We start from the raw sequence: 16,704 nt of genomic DNA, 5'->3' as shown, positions 1-16,704 counted from the left end.
GGGGCCCAGATTCACTTTGTCCCCTACATACCCTTCACTTGTCGTCTTGTCTTGAATGCCACAGCCTTTTGGTTTTTTCTTTACAATTTTTATTTTTTTTGTTAATGGATTTTTTATTTTATTTTGTTAATGGATAATTTTGTAAACATATATAAAAAAGAGGTGGTGTATAAGAAAATTGACACGTGCCCAAGGCATGCGGGGGCTGTGAGGCGTGACGGGGTGGTGACCCTACCACCAACGAGCAACGGTGAGTGGGCGAAGGACTCTCCTCCTCCTTTTTGTGACCACGCCGGCGGCAACGTCTGTTAAGAGCCTACTCTCCGAACGCCTCACCGTTACTTCGCAGACCAACGTCACCGTGACCCGAAATCATGCAGATCTTCTTTTAGTATTCGAATTCCTAAGCCTTTTCAGTGGGCTCCTCCGAATGAAAAACCAATTCCTATGTACTTGTCGTCTTCTTCTTCCTTTGGAGACCAATTCCCATAACCCATTGTATATATCATCATCCCATGAATCCATAATCCCATACCATAGGCCCGATTACCGGTGTTCTGAAAGTTGGCCTAGGTGCCGTTCCCGGACTGAAGAAGGAAGAAGTGAAGGTCAAGCTGGAGGAAGGGAACGTCCTTCTGATCAGCGGAGAGAGGAGCAGGGAGCAGGAGGAGAAGAACGACAAGTGGCACAGGGTGGAGAGGAGCAGCGGCAAGTTTCCTGAGGAGGTTCAGGCTACCGGATAATGCAAAGGTGGATTAGGTCAGGGCTGCTATGGAGAATGGGGTGTTTACTGTGACTGTGCCCAAAGCAGAGGAGCAGAAGTCCCAGGTCAAGAGCATCGACATTTGTGGAGCTTAGATATAAAAGATCTTCGGGCCATCGATCAAGTTTTTCAGTTTTGTTCCAAGTTTTGTCAAATAAGCTTGTGTGGTGTGTTTTGTATGTTGTAGTTTTGTTCAGCCTTTGAGAAAAGACAAAGTGAAAAGCTGCTCTTTCTCACGTGCTGGCCTTGCCAGTTATTTTTTTTCTCCTAACGTTGCAGAGATAACCGTCGTCTCGTCCTTTTTTTAAACAGCCATATCATTGATCGACACGTCAAAATTTTGAATTTGAGCTCTCGGAGAGTGGGCTCATACCAGAACTTGCCCACGCCGACCGCGCGTGGGTTCTCTTCTTTCTTCTAGTATGAACTCAAATCTACGCCTAAACTAGTTGGGTGCAGCTTCTTCTTCTTCTTCTTTTAGAAAACAGATCCATGTCTAGGGTTTCATAAAAACTCATTTATTCCTGGTTGACATGGGAGAGCAAAAAAATAATTAATCGCAGATGAGAGTTAAAAAAAACTCATGCCAAGAGGAACGGGTTCATTTTTTTCGTCTCTGTCGTCGCCTTTTTCGGATATAAATTGTTGTCTAAGGTACGTATAATATCAAAACCTTAACTTGTAGACTGAGTTTGAAACGTACTGTAGGAGTGAGATATCGATACTTATCACTCATACTGTGGGATCGGAGATTCAATGGTATGGTGTACGTGTACGTACGTACTTCTGTCTGGAAATGCCAGTTGTGCTTGGTGTTAAGCAGGGTTGTTAAATTGTGAAAGGAACAACTATGCTTGATACAGTGATTAGGTTTCAAAGCAGTGAAAAGTTGAGGCACTGATCGAGCAGAGAGCTATATGCACATGCCAAAGGGCCAATATATCTCTTCTCTGATCATCAGCAGTTCGGCACTTTAGTTTGTACGTATAAACGACGATCAAATCAGAATTTACATACATGTTTACAACAAACCAGAATGGCCCAAAGCAACAGTAGATAAGTACGTACGTGAATAGTAAATGTAGTTCTGTATTACTATTAGAAGTTTTAATCAAAGTAGGTGCAGGGTATATGGGGTCCAAATCCCATGACAGAATGATTGTGAAGTTGAACATACTCGAATATAGGATTTGAGGAGATTTGAGTGATGGAAGAGTTGGGATAGATCACGCGGACCCACTGCTTCATTCTTTCTGCAGAAGAACACTGTGATAGTGTGATCGATCTTGCAGAGTTGCAGTACTGTTTAATTTGATCCACAGTCAGCTCTTGAAATTTTCCCTTTGTAATTTCATGAATATATCTTTTCTGCATATTCGTCTGTTTGCCCTTTTGAGTTTTGGCGAGTGAGCGTGTTTTTCTTCACATAATTTAGAATTAGTGGAGAACAGAATGATTAGGGTTTGAAGGTGAGTGATAAGAGCATGTGAGAGAGACTGAGAGAGACTGGGGATAAGTCAAGATGTAGACCTATTAAGCTAGATCTCAGCAGTAGTGTATTTTATTTTTAGGGTAGTGGTATTGACACACCTCATTTCTCTATTAACACACCCCTTGTAATTTTTTTATTACTTTTACTTCAGTTTTTTGTAAACTTTCCAAAACATCCCTTTCTTCTCACTCTCTCCTCCCCATTGAGAACCAAACAGCATACATCGAGAAATTGCTCTGTTGAATCACGCTGTCAATTCCTCCGCCGCCGTCTCTACCCCATCAGGTAGTACAAGATGCTTCCCCACTAGAGTTACATTCGCATCAGCTCAGACACATTGCCCCATAGCCTATTCGAGTGCACATCCAGTACTTTGAGCTGGTCCAGATTCGACACCGGCCCCGGGAAGCTGCCTTTGAAGAGATTGGTGGACAAGTTGAGGTAGTTTAAACCCCATAGATCGTTAATCCGGGTAGAGGGTGTGTTAATAGAGAAAATGGCGTGTCAATAACACTACCCTATTTTTACTACCACATATTCACAACCACCCATTTATAGGGTGAGCAATACGCGCCAATTATCATACAATTACAGAATCACTAATCAGTAATTGCATTTTACGCAAAATTTCCTTTTGAAATAAGGAAATAGATATACATTGCAACACAAAAAAGCTCTTCTTTACTGGATATGGAAAACTGAGATGAGTTCAATCTTGTCTTAATGAATAGATGAGTGCAAGATCGATTACATCTTTAATTTGATTAGGAGTGCTTGTATTAGGCTATTAGCTTGATCTTAATCTTATCATGCGCTAAATAAATTCTTTCCTAATGACAAATTTAGGGCGGATTTCGAATCAGTTGATCTGAATGGCATGATGCCAAGAAACTTTGCCGACTTTGATTCTTTCACGAAGTAGCCTGTTTGATTGTTATTAAGCTGGAAGCACTTAATTTACTAGTGATAATTACGTACGCCACTAATTCTCACTTCTATGTTTACGTTCCATGTTCACCTTTATTATGCAAGAAGTTGAAAAGAGCTTAGGTCAATTGGTGTCGATCAGAATGCAAGTCATATACTAATAAATTACAAGAGGGCATAAAAAGGGTTAATTAGTTGTAAGATTGAGCTAAATTTTTGTCGGTTTGCTCGAAATTTGTAGTCTTCCTTTCTGGTGATTTAGAAAGTTAATCAAGATCGATAATGAGAGGGATCCGTGGCATGTGATCGTTGAGCTACGCCAATAGCTCTTATAATAATCACTTGTTTGAAAAGCTTTTGATGCTAGTACGTACGTGAATCTTTGTGGTCTAACTGTCTAAGTGAATTTGAACAATATACCACCCATAATATCACATATATTGTATACCATGCAAGGTTAAACTAAATTTGGTGTTTGGTTTAATTGGATTGAAAAGAAAAGAGATGCTTTGAGATGAAGATAGATTGAGGGAAATAAATTTGCCAATCACTCTCTATTTGCCCACTTTGTGCTCACTCTTCTAAACTCATATTATGTGTCCAATTGCTCAATTATTATCTAAATATGAGTTTGAAAAAGACACATAACAAGAGTTTAAAAGGGTGGACGCAAAGTGGGCAAATCAGTAAATGAATGGTGGTCAGCAAATTTGCTTTCATAGATTAAGACCATCTCCATTATATATAGTGTGGGAATGAAATTGGCAGACGATTATTTCGACTTTCTAAAGAAAATTTTGGGATAAGATACAAATTGGGTTGGGACTCGATGGTTTTGAAAAAAAATCCCAAATTATGTGTTTGAGGTAAAGAAATGGACATAATATAAAAACCACTCTTCCAAGAACTAAGTTTGGCTTATATCTATACATAAGATTTTTCTTTGTTCGGAAAATCTAAAAAAACCCTAACCGCAAGAGAGAAAACCCTTGTGGTGGTGTTGCGTCCTGTCTAGCGGCGTGCCCTCACCGTCGTCGGACGGATTTTTTTAGTTTCTTGTTGGTATAGTGAGTGCCGGTTCCATAGCTTCAAATGAGTGTGGGATCGTGTGTGGTGGCTGTTAGATGGAGGAGGAGTGGTCGGCTATTTTTTGGTATTTCCTTCGTAGGGCTAACAACTGAGGGTGCTGGCATCATCAGTGCGTGGACGGACGGGTGGTGGCGAGCATGTCGCCGCCTGGCTTGGGTTGAATCTGATCTGATATGGGTGGTGCCTCTTGGGTTCGATTTGGGGAGAAGTGAGGCGGGTATGGACGACGTTTGTCTTTGGAGCGGCATGAGTGGTGCGACTTGGATGGCGGTGGTCAAGCTGGCGAGATGGAGGGGCAGCGCATGGGGTGCTTCTCCGGTGGTCGTTGATGTGAGGTGATATCATGTTTGGCCGACGATTTTTCCTCCAGAAACAAAGTTTGGGTTTGGGTTCCCCTCGTGGGCCTAACCCTAATTAATATTTATTTTAGTTGTGTTTTAGTTTTGTTTAATATTTATTTTTAGTTAATAAGTTCCTACAATAGTTGCGTATGAGAAGTCGGGTTTCGTGTATATGTGTGCACTCTTTGTGCCTTGTCTGCTCTAGGCAGGCGGCGAGTTTCTTGCTTTGTCAAATGGTCGTTGCCGCCTAGTGGCAGGGTGAGACTAATGGTCGTCAGATTGATCGTCCGGCGGCAACATAGTTGGAGAGCTGTTGTATTGGATATTATAATATGTAATTGTTGCTTCATTGTTGTTAAGGTCTCATATCTATCGTCATCTTCATTATGTCACCGCTGTTTCAAAGCAAATAGAGTCGTCATTAGTGTAGTACTTTTTTCTAATTGGTGCTTTGTTGGGTACTTGTTTGTAAATAATTTTGATATTATGTCAGGTCTTTGTAATCATGGATTTAGGGTTCACGTCCCCCATTGTACTCGATAGTTTCATTAATGAAGGATTGAAGGTGGCCGCACTAGCCCTCCCATAAAAAAAATTGGCTTATATCTAAACAAAGATAAACACACAAATATGTTTCCTACCATACCACAATTAACCACGTATATCTGGGAACTTATATATGCCCCAAAAACCGTCTTATGTGAGGTATTACTTCAAATTCTTATATGATTTTTCTTTCCTTTTTGGTTATGTTTTCGGTTTTCCTCTAATAAATCCGTTAGTATAGTCAGATTTATCAATTTGTATTGCATTCACTACTCACCTTGATAAAATTTCATAACAACTAATGAAAGAGTGTACAGTGTGAAAGAGCATGGTAATATTCAATTTCATCAATCGGCTCCTTGGCATGTGAAATATATATTAACAAATCAAATCATATTCATATTTATGAATATAAATTTAACTTGAATTTGTTAATTCAATTTTCATATAGTTTCCCCTTATCCTGAGTTGTGTCAATCACTTGTGATTCCCTTTCCCTTGAAACAAGGAAACAGATTCTATGCACCTTCCGTTTTTTGGTGTTTGCACACCGACCATTACATTTGACATGTGGTTCACACTATTAGATTATTTTAGGAGTTTTCCTCTTTTACCCTCCTGGTATAATCGGTTTTCTTCTACGTATTTTCCCTGTTGACCCCACTAACAATAACATCAAGTCATCATTCAATCTCTCTCTGGATTTCTTCTCTGGGTTTCTAATTTTAGTTTGGTTTTTTCTCTTTTCTTTTTGATTAGTTTAGAGGAAAACTAAAGAGTATGGGTTTTGATTACTGTTGCAATTGGATTACTGTTGCAATTGGATTACTGGCTTTGCAGTTGTTTTGCTCATATATATATATATATATAGGGACCCAAGTTTTTATGTTCTTAAATACACAATGATTCTTGTTTGGAAAAAAGAAAGGGATTTTTGTTAAATTCATGATCTCTTGTTTGGATAGAAGTATTGTTGTTTATGAATTTGTATGTGTTTTGGAGTTTGATGGTGAAGATGACGATGATGATGTGAATCGACATCAGAAGCTACGTAAGCTATTGAATTACTCTGAGATGAAAGATAGAGGAAGCTCATAGCCTGGCGAAGTGTGTTCGGTGGTGAGGTGAGAGAGGCGGCCGACTAAGAGAGTGCAGTAATGGTCGCCGATGAGCTTGGGATCGCCAGAAGGGTCATAAAGGGAGGCGGAGGAGCGAAGCCAAGCTCGATAGACAGTGTTGTCGTGAGGGAGAGTTTCGGTGCCACTGATGCTTTCGACTTGAATCGGGTGGCACGTCTCCCTGTAAAAACCACCTCCGTCTTTCTCATTTTTTTGCCGGAATTAAAGAAGTGAACGCTAGGGTAAAAATGGAAAACTAACACAAAGTATTAATTCAATACACAAATAAAAAAACACGTGTCAATCCCATAATTAACATTGGGTTGGTGTGTACACACCAATGGAGCACGGAATAGGCTCCCTTGAAACAAAACGAGGACATAATGCACCGGAATAGCTTGGAGGAAAAAATTCAACATCTCAAGGAGACCACAATCATTCTCCTTTAGAAGATGACCTTCACTTTATATTCATGTGTTTGTTGGATACTTGTCTAAACCGTACCCTAGTCTACATCTTCATCATTTGTTTCCATCTTTCTATTTTCTTTCTACTTTTTCACGGCCAAAGCTTTCAAAACTTATAATTACCATTGTTGGTCATTTATAGAGACATTGGAGGACAACCAAAATACCCGTGGCTGTCCTATGAATCATCACCTGATCCCTTCAGGCTCTTCCTCAGTACCTACATAATGTATATAGCCATATACTTATTGGTCAAATTCTGAAATTTTATCTCTTAAAGAATGAAAAATTGCCCAATTCTTAAGTTCAATTCACCAACTGATCTATTCTTTGGCTCTTTGCTCTGCTGAGAAAATGATTACCTCTGCTGATGGTGGATACATCGTCACTTGATATTTTTCTATTTGAAAACTTATTGCACTTCGAATTTTGGACTGGATTTCATTTGCTTAGAGACTAGAAAGCGCGCTTGATTTTAATGTGAACTTGCTAACTTGAGATTGCATCGACTATACACAAACGCTAAAAGGGGTTCGAAAAACCAACTTCATAAGTATTCATGCGTTGAAAAATTGTTCAACAAGCATAAAACCCATAGCTCAAACTGTCAAACACAAGCAACCATGTTCCAGGATATCAAATATAAAAGATATTTCTCTCTGTTCCAAAACTTTACACTTCCAATTCCTAATGCTGAGGATATTAGACAGAGCACATACTTGAGGTTAGGAATGGGGTACCAAGGAAATCAACGGTATCGCGGAAGAGAAAGGGTGTTGTTCCTTTCCAGTTGGCCCTCCATGAAGGTCGTGCCTTGTGATGCAAGTGGCCCTTTCCTTGCAGACCTCTGTATTTCTTTCCAGCAGAAGTGAGTCCACGAAGCTCTCTGTGCTTGTGAACAAGGTTGCAAATCCAATTGATCCTTTTGTCATTTTTGATGGTCATATGGGCAGCATCAACCAAGATCACCTCGACGTATTTGTATGGGTTGAATCCTGAAAATATAAGAGTCGACACAACTGAAGTAACGCAATTCAAACCAGAATGATAACACCTACAAATTGTACGTACACATCGCAACAGTCCTAGCATAAGTTTTTTTTTTCCAATTTGCATTACTATATAGAGAGCGGATATATTAGCAGATTATGTCATGCATAACAGTTTCACATCTTCCAGACAGCATTTGACATGGCGTTAATAGCAGAAAAATCTAGCCTACGCTGCTAGCATGCAGCCGTCTTTTCCTTCACACATTATCACACACACCCCGTGTGCATGTTATGACACCAATTCTATACCACACATCAGTGTATGTATAACACAAACTACTGCACAGCAGATGAACCCGTTAATAGCTAGCTCATTGAAAATGTCTATATTCTATAACCTTATATATCAGCACGGATAAGACTAAACGGCTGGCTTAACATACCTCATTAACCCAGTAAGAATTCTGAACCTTAAGGCCAGCTAGTTTTCGACCTGCACGCTCCTCTGCAACTGAGCACTTGCTGCGTTGAAAACTTCAATTGAGTAACACTGGACTGCTTCTTCACTCATAACACTGATACGTAATTGTAAGCACCTAAACCCCATAAAACACAACCTATCAGAATCAAAGCACAACATGCTGCTGCTGAAAGAGTCGAAATAGAACCTCTAAATATTCAGAGCATACCCATCTTCATCGTGTCTCTGTGTCTTTTTTGCCGCCGGGGCTCTGAGCTAGTTAGGGTTTTAAATAAGGGTTTCAGTGGTGGGTTCGAGTTGTGCATAGGTAGAGGTACTTGTCAGCCCAAGCTGAGTAGGTCCATAATATGAGTTGACATTTTTGTAATTACTTGATTAATCATGGTATGAGCTTAAACCTCATTGAGATGACTAATCAGTCGAACAACTAAGAATCTAAGATGCATTTTAAATTCATGATGGAATGATGGATATATTATAAGTACTGACTTGTCATACATTCTATGGATTATTGAAAGGTTTAGTATGAAACGAAGAATATCAGATTCCCATATATTGAAAGGTCACTGATCAACAATGATAGGATCGTAATCCATCAAAGAGTTGAAACAAGATAATTAAAGCAACATAAAGGAATTGAAACAAGAAATTAAAGAAAAGAATTAAATTAGACAAGTTTCATATTCATTTCATAAGATCAAGAAATAGAGACAGCCAAGATTATATAGCTCCATCTGCAGATAACTCATAACCTACCTAATAACAGCATGACCCGACCCGAGTCCAATGACCAGCCCATCTAAGTAATTAACACACTAGCCCAAGATTATATAGGGTTGTAGACTAATAGTCCTAACATTCCTCCCCCCTTAAAATAAGGCATGTCCTCAGGCCTTGAACAAGAAATCAGCACATGAAAATTCGACAAAACTCCTCTCCGGTTGCAGTGCTTGAAGCATCCCCTGACCCATCTGCGTCAACCATGTCTTCTGCACTTGAGTAGTATGTGGAGGAATACAAATAAGAGTATGTCTGACAGACTGTTCTTGATGTAAGGCTTGTGTGATGAATAGCCCCCTCACTAGCTCTACAAAGCAAGTTGTCGTAGCCGAAAGTGACCTGATGTTTACTCTGCGGCGAACATAATCAGCGAGAGGTACATAAAGGGTAGAGCAGGGGGACATCATGGTTCTCAGACTGGTGATACCGACAACAGATTCAAACAGATGAAGAACAGTACACTTCAGTACAAAGAATTCCACTGCTGTACATTGAGCTTGGAAATTCTGAGCAATACTCAGAAGTCAGAAGCAACGCGAAGAGCCTCCAGAGATAGATAAAGGCAGCCTGGAGTATCATATGCACTGGCTTCATAAACATAATGTTTTCTTTTGACACCACACACCGCGCCGACGATAAAATCAAGTGAAAATCTTCTGGAGTCTTGCTAGTAGCACCATCACCCTGACTACCCCTCGTATAAGGCTGAGAAGTAGCAAAAACACATTGTAGCAGCAAGGTCCTCGCTCGCAAGATTTCTGTCATCTCCCTTGAAACAGAGAAGTACCTCTTGCCTCTATTAAAGATGACATACGGGCAAACATTAACAACTTGGATAGGCAGTGTAGCCCATTTTTCCAACTCAGCAAAATTCATAAAAGGTTGTCTACAAGCCTCACCCACCTGATTCTCAAGCCACGCTTTTCTTGTCAAGACAGCAGATCTGTATATTGATGGTTCAATCGATGAGGCTGAACTATTCCAAGCAAAAGAGATATCTGTCTGGGAAGCTAAAGCTGCGAATGTTTCTGTCAGTTTAGGTGTACCATAGAAAACATCAATCTTGTCACAAATACTGTGATCATCTGCTGCAGTTGGCAAGGGATCTAGAAGTTCATGAATTTCAGAGTTCAGATGAAAGTAACTACTAGATGAATTACGTTGTGAAGTATAATCCAGTCGCCCATATCCAGACCAAACTATAGCATGATGCATAACAGACGGAAGCAACTGAAGATACCATTTTGTAGAACAAATCATGTGCAGCCAATACGCAGTAAGGTATATCATTTGTGAAAATGAGTTGGTAATGTACCAGCCCATATCAAAATGACAAACAAGAATGATTAAAAATGCTCCAAGGGGAATGGGGTCAGATCCATAGTCACTCATTAACATGTTAGCCTTAATAAGAATCAACCCATAAAAGTTGAGTACCTGACCCCAAAATAGTGTTGGAAGACGACAAATACAGTGGCAATGTCTCAGGAAATCCACTAATTGACATGGAATTAAACTAGCTCCAAACACCAAAGCTAGTAATAGCTTCCTTGCATACTGAAGAGGAAATAATCTTGCAGGCATTAAATCAATTGAAGCAGAAAAGAACCTCAAGGAATTTCCCTTGTAGACATCATCATATCTAAATGTAAGCTCATGTTTCTTGGACTGCAAGGACACCAGTTCATATATAGAAAGAAGAACAATATTTTCGATGTTATAGTATGCATCTTGTGTAAATATGTTAAGCAAAGTAGGTCGTACCACATGGATAGATTCCAGAATTGATAAAGGAAACAATAACCTCACAAGTCCATGGGATGGTGAACTGTACTGTGAAGAGCTTAGAGAAGATAATTCCAATGTGCAGTTGAGAAGGAAAATTGCAGGTAGAATCAGCCAAACTATCATGGCACTTCGATACACTCCAGTCAAATTATCAGGGAATGCAAAAATCACCTGTATTAGTGGTATTACATCTGTCCCTTGAACCTTGCTTGTTAAAAAGTCCAGCCAAGCATAGTGACCAGAAGCCTCACCATCAAAAGGGTAACAACTTATGACGACTACCTCAAAATGCTGATTGGGTACCGTCATGCTAGATACAACAATTGTGCCACAAATAGGACCCAAAACAGTTGTGAGAAATCCAGTAATGACACTAACATGGGGTGGGGAAGTGAATGAGCTAACGAAAGCAGTCAAGGGTGGCTCGAGCTTTAGAATAGGACAACACCAGGTAGGAGTAACAGATGGAACAATGGTCTCTTTACCAACATCGAAAACTGAAGTCATAAAACCAAAACAAGGCAGAGCTGAAGCTATAATTGGCATTTGAACAATTAGATTCTGGGCATGAATTCTCATTTTCTCAATCAAGTGTCCAATACGCAAAGATGAGTCAACCAAGCTGTGACACAACAAGGGGGTCTTCAATCTCGAATTGAAAATCGTTGAAAAGAGTACCTCAGCAAACAATAATTTGGAAGAGCCAGGCACCATTACCCCCTGCTTGTGATCTTCAAGCATGTGGTCTTCATCATGAAACACCAACCCAGGGTTGCAATAACTCTGCAATGTAATGTTCAGTGGGTTCAAGCCACCACTATCATCCCAAGGCACAACCAAAGCCAATTCTGCAAGCCGTGATGTCCCTGCTTCAGTAGTGACTCCAAGAATAACCTCATTGGTACATGTACCTACTCTATCACCAAACAGCCCAAAATGACCATGATGTTCTACCGCTTGCATATGCTGAATTGTAAAATACGATGGATACACATCAACAGACATAATTTCTTCACCTCTAGGAGGAATTGATTTGAACATGACAATCAAGTTAACGGGCTTGTGGTACCTCCAATCTAATGAATTGAAACCTAACACAGGAGTCGCGTCGGACCTCATGTTCATGGAAGATCCTCCAGTTTGGTGTGGAGACTGGTGATAGGTGGTGCTATCGACGAGTGCATCCATTAAGAGGGGAGCGGGCTTTGCGTTAGTATCCGCAAGCAACTGGATGCTGTCAATGGGAACTTCAAGTGAAACGACAACATCGTCGCTTTCGGGTTCTGGTGAATCAAAGCCGACATTCTCGGCGACGGCGACGACATAGAAGAGTTGGGGAAGAGTTTCGAGCTCGTCGATGAGTAGGGAGTGACAAACATCATTGTGCTCTGGAATATCGATAATCAGTGGTCGAGGAGATGGGTTTAGTGCCGACAGATTTGAAGTACGGGTTGGAGATTCTGAACCCATGGAGAGCTGATAAATCTCCTTCATAAACTCGCAGAAGACACCGTCTTTGTTGGCGTTCACCGCCCATAGACCTTGCTTTCGGTTCATCTTGGAACCCGAGGACCTAACCACACCATAGAGCACATCTGGTTTTCGGGTCTTTTGACAACTCTAGAGTGAGCTGCCATGGCGACTCCACTGTTGAAACTCTTGAATGTCTTGTGATGGGAAGAAATTGGTTGGGTAGGTTGGTGATACGGCGGGTTGTGTGACAGGTGTTCTCGGTAGGATTGAGAGTTTAGTTTGCTCGATAGGTGTTGAGGTTCTGGTGAAGTTGAAGAAACCTGGGTTGTGGGTTGGGTACTTGCAGGAGTAGAAGTACTCTGGGGGGAAGTGGTTGGGTGGGGAAACTTGGAGGTGATTTCCCGAAGCCGGCGAGTCTCCGCCATGATTGTCGTGCGGCTTACCTCAAACCGACGTTTTTCCTCCTGGAAGATTTCGTGAATTTCATTCTGGGCTTGCTGAAGAGCAGCCGCCATGTTGAGGCAGAACACAGCATGTTCATCTAGTGGAGGAACAAGCACGGCAGGTCGCTCAAATTGGGTCGCATTGGTCTCAGTGTTCCAGAAGTAGAATCGCCCAAATCAATCGATAACTCCTTTCCATTGTGGTGGGAGGGTGGGATCTTCAGGAGCAAGCTGCGGTGGGAGGGTGGGGTTTTGCAGGTTCCACATCGAAACCGGCTCTTGATACCAATTGATAGGATCGTAATCCATCAAAGAGTTGAAACAAGATAATTAAAGCAACATAAAGGAATTGAAACAAGAAATTAAAGAAAGGAATTAAATTAGACAAGTTTCATATTCATTTCATAAGATCAAGAAATAGAGACAGCCAAGATTATATAGCTCCATCTGCAGATAACTCATAACCTACCTAATAACAGCATGACCCAACCCGAGTCCAATGACCAGTCCATCTAAGTAATTAACACACTAGCCCAAGATTATATAGGGTTGTAGACTAATAGTCCTAACAAACAACATGTTACATTTCTCATATGTCAATCATCCGGTTTAAACTACAAGATGACAAGCACATCAGACTAAACATCTCAATCCGAAAGGTCTGCATATTATTCCACATTTTTGGCACATTGTGTGTTATTATACTCTAGCGAAAAACAAAACCGAAAAATCTAAGAAGATACCTCTGTCAAAAAAATAAAAACTTAACGAGATACGTGACTCAATCACAATTTATATTCAATTCTTTATTTCAATTAAAAATGTAATGTAAACACCAATTTTTTTTACAATAACATTTTTTGTGAGTCGAACCGACAATCCTCTTTCTTATTTCGCAATAACTTACAAATTTCTTATCAATTACGCATGAACTTAATCGATTCTTTTTAGATAGAGACCATGGAGGTTAATTTATTAACGCAAAAACAAAAAGAAGAATATATCCTACACACACCACAGAATACCCACCTCTCCAAGCCAAGAACCGTAACTTGTTTTACACTCAGCAGAAGTGTAGGCGTCAATGAAAGTTATGAAACACATCTCCTGATCTCCCCCTCCGATTTCTGTAATAATCTTATCCACAGATTTCCTCGATATCTTCGCCAATTCAATAAAACACGACTGACAGAGACACAGAACCCAACTCCATAAAGCAATCCAAAGCAATCTCTAATCTAAGGCCTTCCCCTAGGTCTCAGATTACTTACCAACTGCCACACCCAGATGATGTTCGGCGGCAGAAGCATGGGCGGCGGTGGCGGAGGAGGAAGCATGTTCCGTACAGTCAGTAGGGCGGCGCTGACCAGAACCACCGGTGTTGCAATCCAAGAACCCATCTCATCTTCTAGTTCCAACTCCAACTCCAACACCACAACTGCTACCAGTCCTACGTCTTCTAGAAATACCCAGAAGCCCGGTTCGGTCAGTAACCTTTCTCTCTCTACTCCTACCTCTCCGAACTGTGGGCCTGTTCCTGCGAGTTCCGGCGGGCCCAACTGGCCCACCTCGCCGCAGTTTGATGATTGCGATTGGGTTTCTGTGGATGGGAGTGAAGAGGTTGAGAAAGCTCATGGCTTTCTCGATGACTTTGTTCTCGGACCTGTTCCTTCCGGAGATGAAGTTCGCAACGCTGTTTCTGCTCTTCAACAGTATAGCCCCTCTTTCACAGTTTCTTTATATTTGAATCAAAATGTGTTGTATGATTTGCTATGGACTAATACTATTAGTGAGAGATAAATGATGATTTGCTACATAACCCTACTAATATAATGGTTTTATTTTCCTGTGCCTCTTGGTTAATATCGTTAGGTTGTAAATTATGCTCATCTTGGTTAACCTTTGACATTGCATTATGTAAAACTGTCATCTTTCATGAAATAGTTGTTAAATTGATACGCTTTTACTTTAATAGGGTGTTCACTCCAACTCATCACCCCCAGTTCATCCGGGATAAGTTTGGTTCCGAGTACTGGGACAAGGATGTAACTGATCAGATGATGAGTGCTTCTGGTTCCATGCGTAGAGTATCTTCATTTGTATCCGAACAAGATTGGATAGAGCCTTCTGCTCATCTTTGTGATTCCCGGCCTCAGGGATGTCAAAGAGTTTATGAGGCCTTCAGTTTATTGCAGAATGAGTCATCTGTTCAGGTCCCCATCTCTTGTTGACCCTGATTTTGTAACATAGGCTACATACTGGTTTTTATGTTTATGAATTTTAATATCTTAAATGATTAGAAAGACTAGTATTATGTGTGGTTCTCAAATCTCGCTTGCACTTTTGTATAATTATGTCATAAGGGTATTTTTCTTGTGTAGAAAATGGTGGTTTCACTGTCATCTGATAGAGCAGTTTGGGAAGCTGTGATGAACAATGAGGTAGTGAGGGAGCTCAGGGAATCTTTCTGTGCAGGTTGGTATCAACTGGAAGAACTGTATATGATTAAGCTTATCTAAGTATTCAACTATGTGTTACAAAAGAGGTGCTACAACATAGATCTTACAAGTGTCGTACTCTGTCTAGCATGTAATGCCTAATCATGATGTCTTTTCCTGGGTATAGTTGCCTGCAAGTACTCTTGAAATAATGCAAAATTTATAGTTTAGACCAAGAAGGAATCAAGTCTTTTTCCATTTCAAATAATTGAGTGGATTTAATTGATGAAGTTTATGCAATCATAAACTCCTATAAATGAACTGAAAACCATAAATAGTTGGGAGATGACATTCCTTTTCGTTAGTTGCTACATACAAGTTCATTGAAATACATGACTAAACTTCCGTTACAAATGCAGCTGAAGAGAACAGTTCCGAGAGCCCATCTGAAGATACTGATGACAGCAGTACAGCAACAAACTTTTTGAGGTGGATCTTTCAAAATACTGTCGGAAAGGTAATGGAGGTAATAGAGAACATTACTAAGCTTTTTGATCACTTGTTTCAACCTCAAAGCAATGGCAAGGCGAAAACTGAAGCTGGTAATCTATTTGAGGAGAGGCTGAGAACATCGGTCATGCTCTCTGTCGTGGTCCTCTTGGTTGTGGTGGTTACTCGATCCCACAGTGCTTGACCATAATCCGTTGACATCACAGGTGGAATTTCCCCATAGATTGGCTTTCTGTTATATTTTAATGTATCTAGACACATCTGCTGTTTCAACTCATCTTTTTTTTCCCGATGTTCAAGTCTGGCACATAGAGCCGGCAGAGGTTTCTGATATGGGGCTGTATGGAATATTTGTAGTGTTTTAGTGAACTAGTGGATGATTGAATATTTCATTTGTGATAAGTGATTCACTTTGTTGATGAAAGTTGCTCGCTCATTTAATTTAGAAAAAATAAAAGTACAGAAAAAAAGAAGAAGAAGAAAGAACATGCACATTATTCATTGGAATCCTGGCTCGGTTTTCATTATGAACTTAGCCATGCCTCTTTGAGTCTTTGGCCCTTGAATCACAATAAACACGAAATTGGTGTTCTTTTTTCAATGAATAAAGGGTAAAAATAGAGTTGTGTATTCAAATTTTCAATAGTTTTTTACTACGCAACTCTTGTTTGGTCCGGAAAACATACTGAAACAAAAACAAGAGAGCCTAAAATTGTGTGTAAGATCAGGAAACTATAACTAGGAGGCTATGAGCTATCTCTCTGTTGTTCTACATATCAGACAACAACTTGAGGCAAATTGGTTTTTACCAGAAGTAGCACTACTACTTTACCAACAAATGTACAACATGAAGAATAAAAAATAGAAGATGTAACTTCAGCTGATTTAGAATGGTAACGAGAAACAGAAACCAGAGAATAAATTTAGATCGATCATATTGCAAGTTACTAAATACAGGGACATCATGGCGATTAAGAGTTTAAGACCACCAAAACAACTAAGATACGATATTGAGCAACTACAGAAAAAAAAAATCAGCAGCAGGAACTTGCTTGT

At 40.2% G+C, this 16,704-nt stretch overlaps 2 protein-coding genes across 2 annotated transcripts; one reads left to right on the top strand and one right to left on the bottom strand.

Moving 5' to 3' along the window:
• Positions 1-9,549: 9,549 nt before the first annotated feature.
• Positions 9,550-13,106, bottom strand: LOC126801608 (uncharacterized). The gene is made up of 2 exons (XM_050529020.1): positions 9,900-13,106; positions 9,550-9,792 (listed from the first exon to the last, which is right to left on the bottom strand). The coding sequence occupies exons 1-2, from the start codon at positions 12,339-12,341 to the stop codon at positions 9,685-9,687; spliced, it is 2,550 nt and encodes an 849-aa protein (XP_050384977.1). The 5' UTR covers positions 12,342-13,106; the 3' UTR covers positions 9,550-9,684.
• A 612-nt stretch (positions 13,107-13,718) lies between these two features.
• Positions 13,719-16,049, top strand: LOC126802801 (uncharacterized). Its single transcript, XM_050530510.1, has 4 exons — positions 13,719-14,412; positions 14,676-14,913; positions 15,082-15,175; positions 15,558-16,049. The coding sequence occupies exons 1-4, from the start codon at positions 13,988-13,990 to the stop codon at positions 15,830-15,832; spliced, it is 1,032 nt and encodes a 343-aa protein (XP_050386467.1). The 5' UTR covers positions 13,719-13,987; the 3' UTR covers positions 15,833-16,049.
• The last annotated feature ends 655 nt before the right edge of the window (positions 16,050-16,704 follow it).

The sequence above is a fragment of the Argentina anserina genome, chromosome 7 (assembly GCF_933775445.1).
Source record: "Argentina anserina chromosome 7, drPotAnse1.1, whole genome shotgun sequence".
Lineage (NCBI taxonomy): Eukaryota > Viridiplantae > Streptophyta > Magnoliopsida > Rosales > Rosaceae > Argentina > Argentina anserina.
Note: the sequence above shows the minus strand (reverse complement) of the source record. Positions and strands in the feature narration are given on the sequence as shown.